The sequence below is a fragment of the Hypomesus nipponensis genome, chromosome 23 (genome assembly GCF_054491055.1).
Source record: "Hypomesus nipponensis isolate SF chromosome 23, ASM5449105v1, whole genome shotgun sequence".
Lineage (NCBI taxonomy): Eukaryota > Metazoa > Chordata > Actinopteri > Osmeriformes > Osmeridae > Hypomesus > Hypomesus nipponensis.
The window spans coordinates 20,045,046-20,058,006 of record NC_140383.1 but is presented as its reverse complement, the minus strand read 5'-3'; the positions used below and the strand labels follow the sequence as shown (position 1 = coordinate 20,058,006).

Here is a 12,961-nt window from a genome sequence, read left to right as displayed (position 1 = left end):
CTAAATGATTTCCCTGGATATAATTACCTCTCTGCTACTCTCCCTGTCTCCCTCTCTGACTGTCTGATGCATTTCAGTGACCAGATGGTGTATTGTGTTCATTGCAATATGTTGTTTTGACAACAGTCTGTGTGATGTTGTCTTTGTCATGTGCTTGCATCTGAAAGTCTGTTTCTCTCTGGTATTTATAACTGTACATGTAATATTTGTGAGGAACTGCCAAATGCTATGTATGAGAAGATTAATTCCAAATCTAATATTGTTTTAATACTGGCTCTTTAGCAAATGCCATCTATGACCACTATGCGCTAGGACACTGAATTCGAACTCTCTACATCAGTAACCAAGATGGGGATATATCAGTAGGCTTCTTACTTCTGTGTAACATTGCCCTCTAGAGGCTAAACTGGTCGCACAAGGGTTCACAATCACGTTTAAACACCATTGCACACAGAAAAATACCACTAGTATTTTCCCTGTGAAATATTTATTAGAAATGCAATGACAATAGGAATGGCCCTTGAACACTCTTTGCAAAAAGGTCCATTCACAAGCTTTACATCATGAACGACTGTGGAACAACAATATGTACATGAGGGGAACACTACAGATTTCAATGTTTGAAAATAATTCCACAAGTGAAATAATCTGAAACCATATTTTTCTCCTACTATTGGTGCAATACAGACAACGTGTTTATTAAAATGAGATTGTGTCTACTGAAACTGTAAGAGGAACAACCCTTTGATTTCAGTTTCTGTCACCTCGGCTTTACTCTCCACCAGAGGGACCTGATGAGAACTAATGAGAACATGCTAGTATGCTTTCTCCATAGTTTGCCGCCACACCATATTTTTTTGGATGATGCAATGTTGTGGCCTTGTTGAATCACAAAAGCAACATGGCCATGAGTCTGGCTGATGATACCTGATGCCTTGACAAATACGGTCTGGTTTTCCTCACACTGCAACTCCACATTGAGCAAAAGTGTAAAACAAGGATACCACGACGCTCGAATGGTGTGAATCTCCCTTTCAATCCGGTCAAATGAGTAGTGCAGCACCGCCCTGACCCCCGTCATACCTCTCCTCTGTCCCCCTCCTGCTGTCCCCCTTCACGGGTTGTACCTGGAAGAATTGAGGTGAATCTTGTTCCCGTCGATCATGTCCCGTGACGAGCCCTCGGGCGACGTTCGGACGGCGCTGGAGAAGGACACGCTCACCTGTCTCTTCAGCAGCTTCAGGACTTTCCTCTTGTAGCCCTTGCAGGCAAAGAAGTAGATGAAGGGGTCCAAGCAAGAGTTGAGGTTCATCAAACACACGGTGAAGTGCAACGACACCTGGAAGGCCGTGAGTTCCGCACAGTCCGGCTCGGAGACCAGCTTGCGGACCATGTACTGCAGCAGGTCGATGTGGTAGGGGCTGAAACACACCACGAACACCAGCGACACGCAGCAAATGACGCCGATGGCCTTGCGGCTCCGACCCGACTTATCTGTCAGGTGATTGGCCCGGGCCGTCAGGCGGAGCTTGAAACACAGGACCGAGTAGCACACCAGGATGGTTACCACGGGGATGCCGTAACCTAGGAACACGGCGCCAATCAGCATGTAGGCGATGTTGGGCACCTTCTCGAAGTTGGGATACTCCATGCAGGTGATGTGGCCGTCCGGTTCTGTGTGGGTCATGGACATGGAGAGGAGGGGCAGCGTCTGCATCAGAACCACCGCCCACACTGCCACGCAGATGTAGCGCACCTGGCTGACCTTGCGGAAGCGGGAGAACCGCAGCGGCAGCACCACGGCGATGAAGCGGTCCACGCTGAGGCAGGTCATGAAGTTGACGCCGGCGTAGGTGTTGAGGTAGAACAGGAGCCCTGTGAACTTGCAGAGGGCCTCTCCCATTGGCCAGTGGAAGCCCAGGGCATAGTAGATGATGCGCAGAGGCAGGGACAGGGTGAACAGGATGTCAGACACCACCAGATTCAGGGAGTAAAGAGTTGTGGCGTTCATCTTTTTCATGTTTTGCCGGATGACGTGCAGTGCCAACGTGTTGCCCAGCAAGCCCACAAGGAAGACAACAATGTAGAACAGAGGGATGAAAACTCTTGAATACTGCCGGTGGGCATACAGGGTACTGCAGTTGGTGCTGGAGTTGGGAGATGAGGAGAAAGAGGAGAAGGAGAGTGGAGGCTGGGTGGTGGATCTCACTTCCATTTTGGAATTAGGGAGTTGGGAATTTGTATACCTGCAAAGACAGATCACAATAGTTATTATCACAACCAAGAACATGTACAGTACATAGAGATCTCGCTCACTGCGAAATAATCGAAAGTATTCAAACACAAAACCCTATCCCCCACTCTACTGTAAATTGACATAACCAGAGATGAAATCCCTGTCAAATAAATGAGAAATGAGCTCTATTAAAAGATATGACCTTTGTATCGATAACTGAAATCTAGTTTCACTGAGGAAGTACAACACATGCTTCTCAACATTTTATGAGCCACATTGTGTTATGATCAGAGTTGCTTTCCAAACTGTATGTGTGCTAACATGTCTGAACCACTAAAGTACTAAGAAAATGTACATTTTGACATAGGGAGTCAGATGGCTGAGCGGTGAGGGAGTCGGGCTAGTAATCAGAAGGTTGCCGGATCGATTCCCTACTGTGACAAATGACGTTGTGTATTTGGGCAAGGCACTTTACCCTATTTACCTCGAGGGGAATGTCCCTTGTACTTACTCTAAGTCGCTCTGGATAACAGCATCTGCTAAATATGTAAATGTACATTTGTTAGCCTGCAGTACAGAGTACATATGTCTGAGCCACAGAAGAATAAAGTCAGAGTTCATCTGTGTTCTGGTGACATTAATCTGTTTTATGTTCACAGGTCAATTCCTATGTTTTGTTTTTACACATGCATTGACACACATTCAATAGCCACTTACAATATGTTGACCCACACCAAATCTCAGGGCACGTTCAAAAACTCAAAAAACAACTGCCTTTGCGGAAACCTCAGAACAATGCCAGCGCTAAGCTCTGAACACAGCTGCAGGGGTCACATCACAGAGAGAAAAGGTGCTGAAAGACCTTCCTCCACACAACCGGATGGGTCCACCTCCCTGGGACAGCCAAGGGTCTGTCCTCACAGTGACCTTCCAGGGCCCCACATGCCTACTGCAAACCACAGCACGACACAAAACATGTTTCCTAGCCATTAACACCTATGAAGGACTCTGGCCATGAACTCTGGTTGATTTCTTTCGGGGGAATCTTACACGTTATCACGCTGCCGTGATTTTTTTTTTTTGTCTTCTGTGTCATGTGTTACTTTAAAACCTGTTATTTGATATCTGGAATCTTAATGATGATTGATTCAGTCAGTTTTTGAAGCCCTCAGAAAACTCCCAACCTCTGTCATATAGGCTAACATACATGATATGTATGTTAAAACTGATTTTGCTGATTCTCCTGGCTCTAATTGTACTGGTTCTAGCTACGGGTGCATGTGCCCAGGTTTTTGTGCGGGGACATCTCAAAGGACAGGTCACGCACACACACATCCTCGCTCAATCCCATTACTACACATTCATCAAGTGTATTCATGATAAAAATACCCTATTTTATTACCCCATGAGACAAGCATGAACTCACCAAGTAACTGAATTTTGTTATATCCTTTCTCTCCAAGTGTCCTGTGGAGGTTGCATAGAACCTCTTAGCCTGGCACGGTGTCGGTTCTTACTACAAGATGATCCCAGACCTGGCTGGCCCCGTTTAGCTCTGCTCCACTCAGAATAATACAGAAGTTTGAGTCAAACCATAGTGACACAATTTCCTGTGTGGATGTTTACGCTCTCTCTCTCTCGCTCTCTCTCTCTCTCTCTCTCTCTCTCTCTCTCTCTCTCTCTCTCTCGTTCTGTCTTTTCTCTCTTTCTTTGGTAATGAAACTTTCACCACCTGTGTGCGTATGACATACTGAGTGGATCTTTACTGTTATGAGGTAATGTTCTGATTTTTTCAAGAACGACTTGGGTGTTATTCAGCCGGTGTTCGTGCCATGTTAATCAATAAACTTTACTATGACCTCAGCGAACCAACCCATAACTAATTAAATGAACCTGATGGATTACACTATACAAACAATACTTTGTCTAATTTGGCAAGGACAGGTCATAGATACTGGATTTCTGGGAGGAAATAGCTTGCCACATGGCATGCCATGTGCGTCTGTACCCCGGGGAGGATGTGGCTTCAGCTGAAAGTACATGCGTGACAGTTCCTTATCATCTCATTAAAGAGGTTATTTTTTTTAACTTGACTATTTGTTACAATTTCACTAAAAGGTTTGTGGCTCAGCATGAGCTTCATACTATCAAGAAACAGCATGTTCAGAAGTGCGCACAGACACACACCCATCCACGCACCATCTCCGTGTTTTGATTCGCGTGATGTTCTGACAAGAGCTTTGAATGAAGCTCCTATCCCATTACCAATGGAATGGCTCTTCTTGAAGCGGAAAACGAAGAGGATTGTTTTTCAGTTCAAAAACCACCGACTGTCACATGACAAACCTCGAGAGGTGATCACACTCAACGTTTCATCGTAGGAACGTCCTCCAAAACTTTAAACCCGAGACTACTTTTTGTTCAGCACATTTTACAGTGTATATATACAGTACCATACACACATAGGCAGTATATGTGAAATGCTACCTGTTTGGGACATGCTACTTACTTTGTTGTATCATGAGGTCATTAACAGACAGGTTCATATCAGTCTGACATTGATGTCTCCATGGTTGATTCCCCCTTTCTTTGTAGGTAAGAACAGCCAGAAAGCAAGCTTGCTTCCATCATGCAGAATGAAAATGTTTTGTACTGTACTACATCATCATAGCACTTATAGTGTACTGTATCAGGCTGTATCAACATCTTATGGAACATACTAAATCTGTGTTTGGTGAACAAAGGATGGTAGTACACTGTCTAAAACAGAGGACGCGAGATCTTCAGGTCATCCGTTCCCCAAACAACTTGACAAATTCAGTGTCCAATCAAAGCAACACGTTCTGTATATATAATGCATAAAAAATGAAATCTGAACTATCCTGAAAGCACAAAAGTCAAATGGCAGAAATTAAATTATGTCCCAACGGTTACAAAGGTTGCACTGATGTCTCTAGAGATAGGCAAGTTTGTATTTCACAGCTTGGTTAACACCCGCTCTAGGAAAGAAAAAAAAAGGTGTTGAACTACGTTATGTTGAGAAGCCTAATACCCAGAATGACTTTAATGCCTCATTTCTTTTAACACAGTTGCATGGTTTTGATGTGGTCTGTATAGGGACACATCCAAATGTGGGTACTATTCAATTGTGTATTTGAGAACTATTTGATTGAACACTACTTCCCAATAACACTTGAGTGTTTGTGAATATAATAATGCACTGTAATGTCCAAGTCGTGGATGTCGAATTCAATAGGCTCGACATAGCACTGGACAGATGTTTTTCTGTCGCGAGGTTTTTTAGCACTGTTCTTCTCTTATGTCACAACACGTGGGCATGTTCTCACTTCAGGGTGAAAGAAATGGCATGTCTTCCTCTGAGCACTTTTCTCCATGTTCCTCTTCTAGGGTGGTGGGTGGAGTAGTAGGGACGGGGATCAGGCCCTGTGGTTGTATAGGGGGAAGAGGTGGACTTCCTCTTGGCCCGGCCTTGTGTGGCTGACTCACAGACGCGCAGAAACCGTGCTGACTGACAGACAGCCTCGTGGCCAGTCAGGAAACTCACTCACCGCATTGGCCTATTCATAGTGCTAGGGAGGGGCGTCGTTAGACCCTTTTTACTGGGGCCCGTGCCCCAGTATAAATCTGCTGTGCCCCAGCAAAATAAAAAGTTTGAACAATTGACTTTATTAATAGTCATCACATTATTATAATACATCGCATTCATTTAGATTGATAATCCTGGAAAAAATAAACGCAGTATCCCAATCAACGCTTTTAAAAGTGTTTAACCGAAAACACAAACCGATGCACATAGTATTCCATGTCAGCGCGCTCTTCTGAGCTTGCCAAATAGCCACTGCAGCAAGCACACAGACGTCCAGGTGTCGAACTTGGCACACAAGTCAGAATTGAGGTAGGCTAAGAAAACATTACGAAACTAAAGATCGTTTCTAAATGATAGGTTTACCGATGATCTTATTTGGACTAAAACATGCGCGCTCGCATGAACTATTGATGTCCCCGCCGAAGCTTATATCAAACTTGCGTCCCTGAACTGTTGTATAGTGGGTTAAGCAAGGAGGGTTTCTATAGCCTAGTGCATTGTGCACAGCAAGCTTGAACGAAAAAAAAGGGATATGGAAAAAAAGCAATGGAGGCCTGTGCCCCAGTAGAGTTTGATGTCTAACAACGCCTCTGGTGCCATGGTGACAGCCACAGTACGGAAAGATCTGTTAAAATCAGTTAAATGTGCAGTTCAGTTGCCTAGTTCAGAAATCCCACAAGCAGATTATTAAGAGTTGAGCTGGTATTTGTTGACATAGTTATTTAAGTATATTGTAATGGGTTCAATATTGGCCACCAAAAAAACAAACTTTTCACTACGGTTGAAAGGAAGAGGGTAAACTGAACAGTGTATTAACATTAACCAAATTATGCCAACACCAATGGAAATTGCTGTTATTTCAGAATCAGAATTTGTTTTTTTTGCTATGTAAGTTGACACAAACAAGGAACTTACTGTGGCAGGAAGGTGAATACAATAAACATAAGGATCTTAAATAAAAGTAGTGTACAAAGTCTGACTGTTACTAAAGAACTAAACAATATGTAAAATAAATCAAAATATAAAATAGATATGAAAACAAAAATAGGGCAACATAACAAGGTGGCTCGTGCAGATAAAAGTGTTCAAAGTCAGTGTGAATCCTTGGCCTTTTTGAAGAGGCCAGCAGCGGATGGAAAGACACTGTTCTGACTGTTCTACTTATGGTGTGAGGTTTTGGTCCTGATGGACCGCAGCCTTCTGCCAGAGGGAAGAGGCTGGAACAGGCAGTGTCCAGGGTGGGAGGAGTCAGCCACAATCTTCCTTTCTTGGCTCAGGGTCCTCAAGAAGTGCAGGTTGTCGAGGGTAGACAGATTGCAGCCGATCACCTTCTCAGCAACGAGGGTGATATGTTGCAGTTCACACTTGTCCTTGGCAGAGGCAGCAGCCTACCAGATAGTGAAGGGAGGAGGTGTGGATGGACTCAATGATGGCTGTGTAGAAGTGCGCCATCATTGCCTTTGGCAAGTTGAATTTCTTCAGCTGTCGTAGGAAGCACATCCTCTGTTGTGCTTTCTTAGTGATGTTGAGCTGATGTTCAGTTCCCACTTGAGGTCCTGGGAGAGGATAGTGCCCAGGAAGCGGAAGGACTCCACAGTGTTGACTGGGGAGTCGCACAGGCTGATGGGGGTGAGTGGGGCTGTGTTCTCCCTGAAGTCCACAACCATCTCCACTGTCTTGAGAGCATTGAGCTCTAAGTTGTTCTGGCTGCACAAGGTCACCAGGTTGTCAACTTCCCACCTGTAATCAGACTCATCCCTGTCAGAGATGAGCCCAATGAGGGTGGTGTCGTCCACAAACTTCAGGAGTTTGACGGACTGATGACTGGAGGTGCAGCTGTTGGTGTACAGGGAGAAGAGCAGAGGGGAAAGAACGCAACCCATTTGGCTCTATGGGTTAAATCAGAGCAAAAATTGTAAAAAGTAAGGTTAAATGAAATAGATATTTAATAACATTACAAATGAATGAAATCAATGACAATGTTACAAAATGAAGGTTTTACATACTACCTACCCTACCTTGATTATTGTAAATCAGGAAGAGAAAGGAGGTGAGTAAGGAGAAGGAGTGGGACAAGCCAGAGCTGAGGAGAATGCCCCCAGGAGACGAGGAATCCACAGAACTATTCTTCACAATTCCTTCACAATTGTGTTCAATTTATACATAAGAACAGCCAATCCGACCACATCTTGACACTTATCAACACATGATAATGCTACACTACGTAAGTTTCACAATGAAGTATATGAGACCCATTAAGTAGAGACACTGCCCAGCAACTTTATATTTTAACATATGAGAGGTGGGGGCAGGGTGACACCCAGCCTTACAATACAGTACCTGACAACTGTGTTGATCAGAGCAACGGAATTAACCTAAACTCAACAGTCCAGGGTAGAATGATATCTGTTTTCATCCAATCAGATCTACGTATTTAAAAAAACTAAACTATTTTTAAAAATCTAGCTTGTCTGGTGTAGAGTTTTGTGGGAAGTTGTGAGGTATTTTGGGCCTGTTGAGTTGTGAATACCACGGTGTAACTGGTGTTCATTTGGGTGAGCAGAGCTCAGCCGTTCTATTTAACCAAAGTCGCTTTTAACTAATCATTCATGCAAACAACCTCCACTCAGGAAATCCTTTTTAGTGGTATCTGATTCAAAGAATCGCAACTGTTGACACCAAAGAGTAGAAGTGAAGTGAGGTATTTTGAAGGCTGGGCAGAGAGGGCTCCTATCATCTGGAACAAACTTTCTGTTTAATTCAGAGACGCAACTCACTTACTGCCACTCAGTGTTTAAATGAAAACAAACTCAAATCTCTTCAGGCATTCTGACTGTGCGATTGAAGTGTTACTCAAATCTAAACTTAACCTTTGGAGACCCATCCCTACTTCCACCTTAAGTCCCTTTCTTTATTGTGGGACGTGGGGGGTGAGAGAGCAGTCACTTGCACGACCGTTCTAATATTTGCACCATTTTTCATTTATTTCATTCTTAAATACTGTATATTTATTCTGTTAGCAGACACTGTTATTCAAAGTATCGTGCAAAACACACGTACTGTAGTGAGTGTGCAAGATACTTTTTGTGTCAGCAGTGCGCACACGTCCCAACCACCCGTCATTGGACTCAAACTCTGCGCCACCGATTCCACAAGCGTGACCTGCACTACCAGTTACGCCAACCGAATACTAGCTTCTTGCTGGTGTGGGTGGTCTGTACTCATACCAAGGAGTGAGTTGAGACAATACACATTGGCTGCAAGTGCACAAGATAATCAAGGACTAGATCTACCCAGTTTTAACAGTGGTAAATGCCTGAAGATGGCCTGTGTTACAAGACACAGTGCACAGTGCAGTCTGTAATAACATCATATCAAACATTTTCTTCCTATGGACATGGAGATTTTCATTTGATCTCCTAGGAGAGAATTGCTTTTTGTTGGAAGTCTTTCCTTTTCTTTGGGTGTTTAGGTCGGATGTAGATGTTGATGTGTGAAACTGTGCGGCCATGGTTCGACATCGCTTTGGAAAACTGCCCGAAATCTGCTCAAATCAGATTTGAATTCAAAAACAGATATATGTCGGCTATTTTAAAAGGGCCTGAACCATTTCCAAACAGTCTGTTGAGTTAGTTAGTACAGTCAGTGTAGTTAATGAAGCTAAAGGTGTCACTGCGGAAAGAGAGCAGATTGCAACACTTGGACAGGAAACCTCTTACTGGATGCACTCTCTCACCGACTGTTTCAAAAACACATTTGGGTAACGGCTTTAGTGTCAATCTGAGGATAAACATCGAAACTTCCTCCTAACAACCTGTTTGTGTTAAACTGAAAGCCATTTGAGGGAGGACTGGGTTGTGGTTTCCTTTTGCATGATTAAGCTATTTTATTCTGTAAAGCAATTTGAAAAGTGCCTTTTAAATTCCCTTAAACTATTTATGGTTTTGTGAAGTTCATGCTTGTTCATACATTGCTACAGAGCACAAAGTTTTGTTTTCTTGTCCAAATGTTTCATTTTATTGGTATCAAAAGGAATTAAGTTCAGTGAGGGAAATTTTCAAATATCTGTGCCGTTCCAAAACAAATGTATGGACACACATGGATCTGAACCATCACTAACATTGAGAGTCAGGGTTTAACACATCCCCTGCCAAACAAGACAAGCATTAGAGTTGAAAACCACAATGAGGAAATGGCATTAAGCGTCTGAAAAGAAGCTACAGGATCCAAGCCAGGGGCGATTCTAGGATCATACCTTTAGGGGTGCTCAGCCCCCAATGAGAATGTAACATGAATACAGTGCCTTGCAAAAGTGCTCAACCACCTTGCTAATATAATCTCTAATTTCACTGGATAACAATTAATTGTACATTGCTGTATTTTTCTGCAAAATATTGAATGAATGAAAAACCTGAGGATGTCCCTTTCTGCATGAACTCCCAGCATCAAATGATAATAACCAATAATACTTTGTATTTTTTTATTATTACTTTAAGGGGTGCTGATGTGACGGTATATAACGGACGTGGCCACGCTCCGTCACTACAAGGCGTCGTTCGCCACTTGCTGGGCTCGAACGCACGACCTCCGACTTGCCAAGCTGCCAGCTACGCCAAAGAAAAGCTAGCTATTTGTTGACGCGGGTAGCCCATTACATACCTGAGGAGTGAGTTTCTCAGGTTCGCACCCGTTACACTGAGATGAAATTTAGGGGTGCTTGAGCACCCCTAAAAAGGGTCTAAAATCGCCACTGATCCAGGCAAACAAGAATGCTAGGTTTTGGTAAATAAAATGTGCTGAAATTAACACAAAATAAAGCGATTGTAAAGGGGTGGAAGGGGACAGAGAAAGGGTTTTGACACACCTGTTACCGATCCGACTAATTAATGAAGGTAGAAAGCGCTGACGAGCGTTCACACTGCAGCGCTTTTTAACGCTCTGCACCGCTTGCCTTCCCACAGTGCACCACGCTAGGGGGCGTGTTATAAAAGTTAATAAAGAGTTGTAGTTCTCTAAGGTCACTGTTGTGGTTTGTGTTAAACGGTGTCATGTACAAATGTGCAGACTTGGGTTTATGTACATATAATATCGATCATTATTGATATACAGGTGCTCTACAGGTGCGCCCTTATCAACATACAACATTTGTTGTAAGACGTCCTCTTTTTCCCGGACATGTCCTCTTTTCGAGACCTAAAAAATGCATCCGACAGGGATTCCAAAATTGTCAGGGATATTTGTGTTTCTCTGGGCTTTCACAAACTATTAACGCTGAGCCCTTACAAGTTTTGGAAGGGTATCTCCCTTACGTTCCACCTTCTTGCGCGAGCACTGACTGTAGAGAGAAGTGTCTTTTAATCAGATAGTGGGGCATGCAATATACGACGCTAGCGTCTTGATTCGATTGGTTCCCCCTGCTATTCACCAGCGTGCTGTAGTTCATTCACCCTGTTTGATCACCATGGTTGTATTGCCACCTCTTGAACACTAAGAGTGCAGTGTTGTGGAGTGTCATATTATATTTCACTGGTTTGTAGTGTGGTTCTGTGAGTGGATACTAATGGTAAAGTATATTTTTGTACATCGGCCTCTACGGGTTTCTGTGTTGCCTTGTGCCAAGATCCAAACCCTGCACGGGTGGAGCCGGATTCACTGTGACTGTGACAGGATCATATAATGTAAAACTGGCATGAAATAGATAACTAAAATAAGAGAAGCACAGTATGTTCCCCACTGACACACCTGCACTAGGTTCACTGGAGTAATCGTTTGCCACTCCAGTTTAGTGTCCACTTATCATGAGCTCTACAGAAGCTCACTCCCACTACTTGCTTGCTTTTCTCACTTGTGTCTCTGAATGTTTATTACCCGTACCCTGTGTTCTGTGCCCAGACCTACCCTTTGTGATTCTCTGATGCCCATTTCTGTTTCTTTTGTCCTGTTTTGGACTTTGCTGATTGTCTCTCTACAGTACTGTCTGCTGTGAGTTTTGTTGCTTTTGAAATGAAAGTCCTGAACCCGGATTCACCCTACTGAGTGGTTTGGTTGTCGGTGTTACAGAAGGCTTTTGCAAATAATCTGTTATAAAGGTATTTTCGGGAACCCTAACATTCTAAGAGTATATATTACATTGTATGTTGTAGCAAGTCATTCATATGAAAATGAATGTAATGAGGAAATGAAATACTATAGTTTTGTTCCCTCACACACACACCGGTCTGTAAATTTCAACAACATTGTGTCCTGCTGATAGTAGGATACTTTCTGCAGAATAAGCTTGACCAATCAGTTCACCATATTCCATGCCAGCTGTCCTATCTATAAACTCCTATCCAGACAGCTCTGGTAAGATGATTGTTTCCCTCTGCTGGTATCAGAGCAGTATCACAGTAAATCACGATAAAGGCAGTTCTGTTGTAGCCTGACGTTGTCATACTCATAATTCTAGTCAGAATATGAGTCTGATAACTCTCCGTTGGGCTGTGACTATGGGGCATGTTTCAACCGAACTCGTAAAAAAAAATCCCTCTTCGCTCACTTGGATATACTTCCAACCAATAAGAGCAACGTAATATGTTGTTGGTTGAAAACAAATTCAACCCAAGCGCTCTTTGGTGACGTGGTTGATTACGTTACTGTTGATCATCTGTCCATCATCGTATAAAGCCCGCCCAGACTATTTGCACTATTTACAGCTCCTGTTCGGACATACTTTCCCCCCAACCGAGCCAAAAAATTTTTGTGGGCGGGGCTAAGTTGGGCTGGCAGCCAGGCTAGTTCTATTGAGTGAGCAGGAAAATGTGCTTGCTTAGATTTGCTGGAGCCACAGCCTGTGTAGGGAAGGATGCAGTTAACGTACATTGGATGGTGATGTAAATAGTAAATACCTGACCATCCCTTTAATACATGGATGTAAAGAATCTCACAAAAGCCCTTTTTATAATTGATTTCACAAGGCTATGCCTTATGATTGGTTGCACACATTTTCTGAAAACATGCCTCATACACTCAGAACAAATCAAAAACACACACACAATGAGTAAAACCCCTCAATTCTCCTGCAAAATGAAACTTTACATTCAAAACGATGTCATGTCTTCTCAAAATTGTATTTTGTT

General features: G+C 43.2%; 1 protein-coding gene across 1 annotated transcript; it reads right to left on the bottom strand.

The window, feature by feature from the left end:
- Window positions 1-478: 478 nt before the first annotated feature.
- On the bottom strand, window positions 479-3,795 carry gpr183a (G protein-coupled receptor 183a). Its single transcript, XM_084689278.1, has 2 exons — window positions 3,663-3,795; window positions 479-2,246 (listed from the first exon to the last, which is right to left on the bottom strand). The coding sequence occupies exon 2, from the start codon at window positions 2,213-2,215 to the stop codon at window positions 1,115-1,117; it is 1,101 nt and encodes a 366-aa protein (XP_084545404.1). The 5' UTR covers window positions 2,216-2,246; window positions 3,663-3,795; the 3' UTR covers window positions 479-1,114.
- Between the last annotated feature and the right edge of the window lie 9,166 nt (window positions 3,796-12,961).

Bases quoted from the DNA above. Each gene is read 5' to 3' on its own strand.
- gpr183a (XM_084689278.1), bottom strand. From the start codon at position 2,215: ATGGAAGTGAGATCCACCACCCAGCCTCCACTCTCCTTCTCCTCTTTC.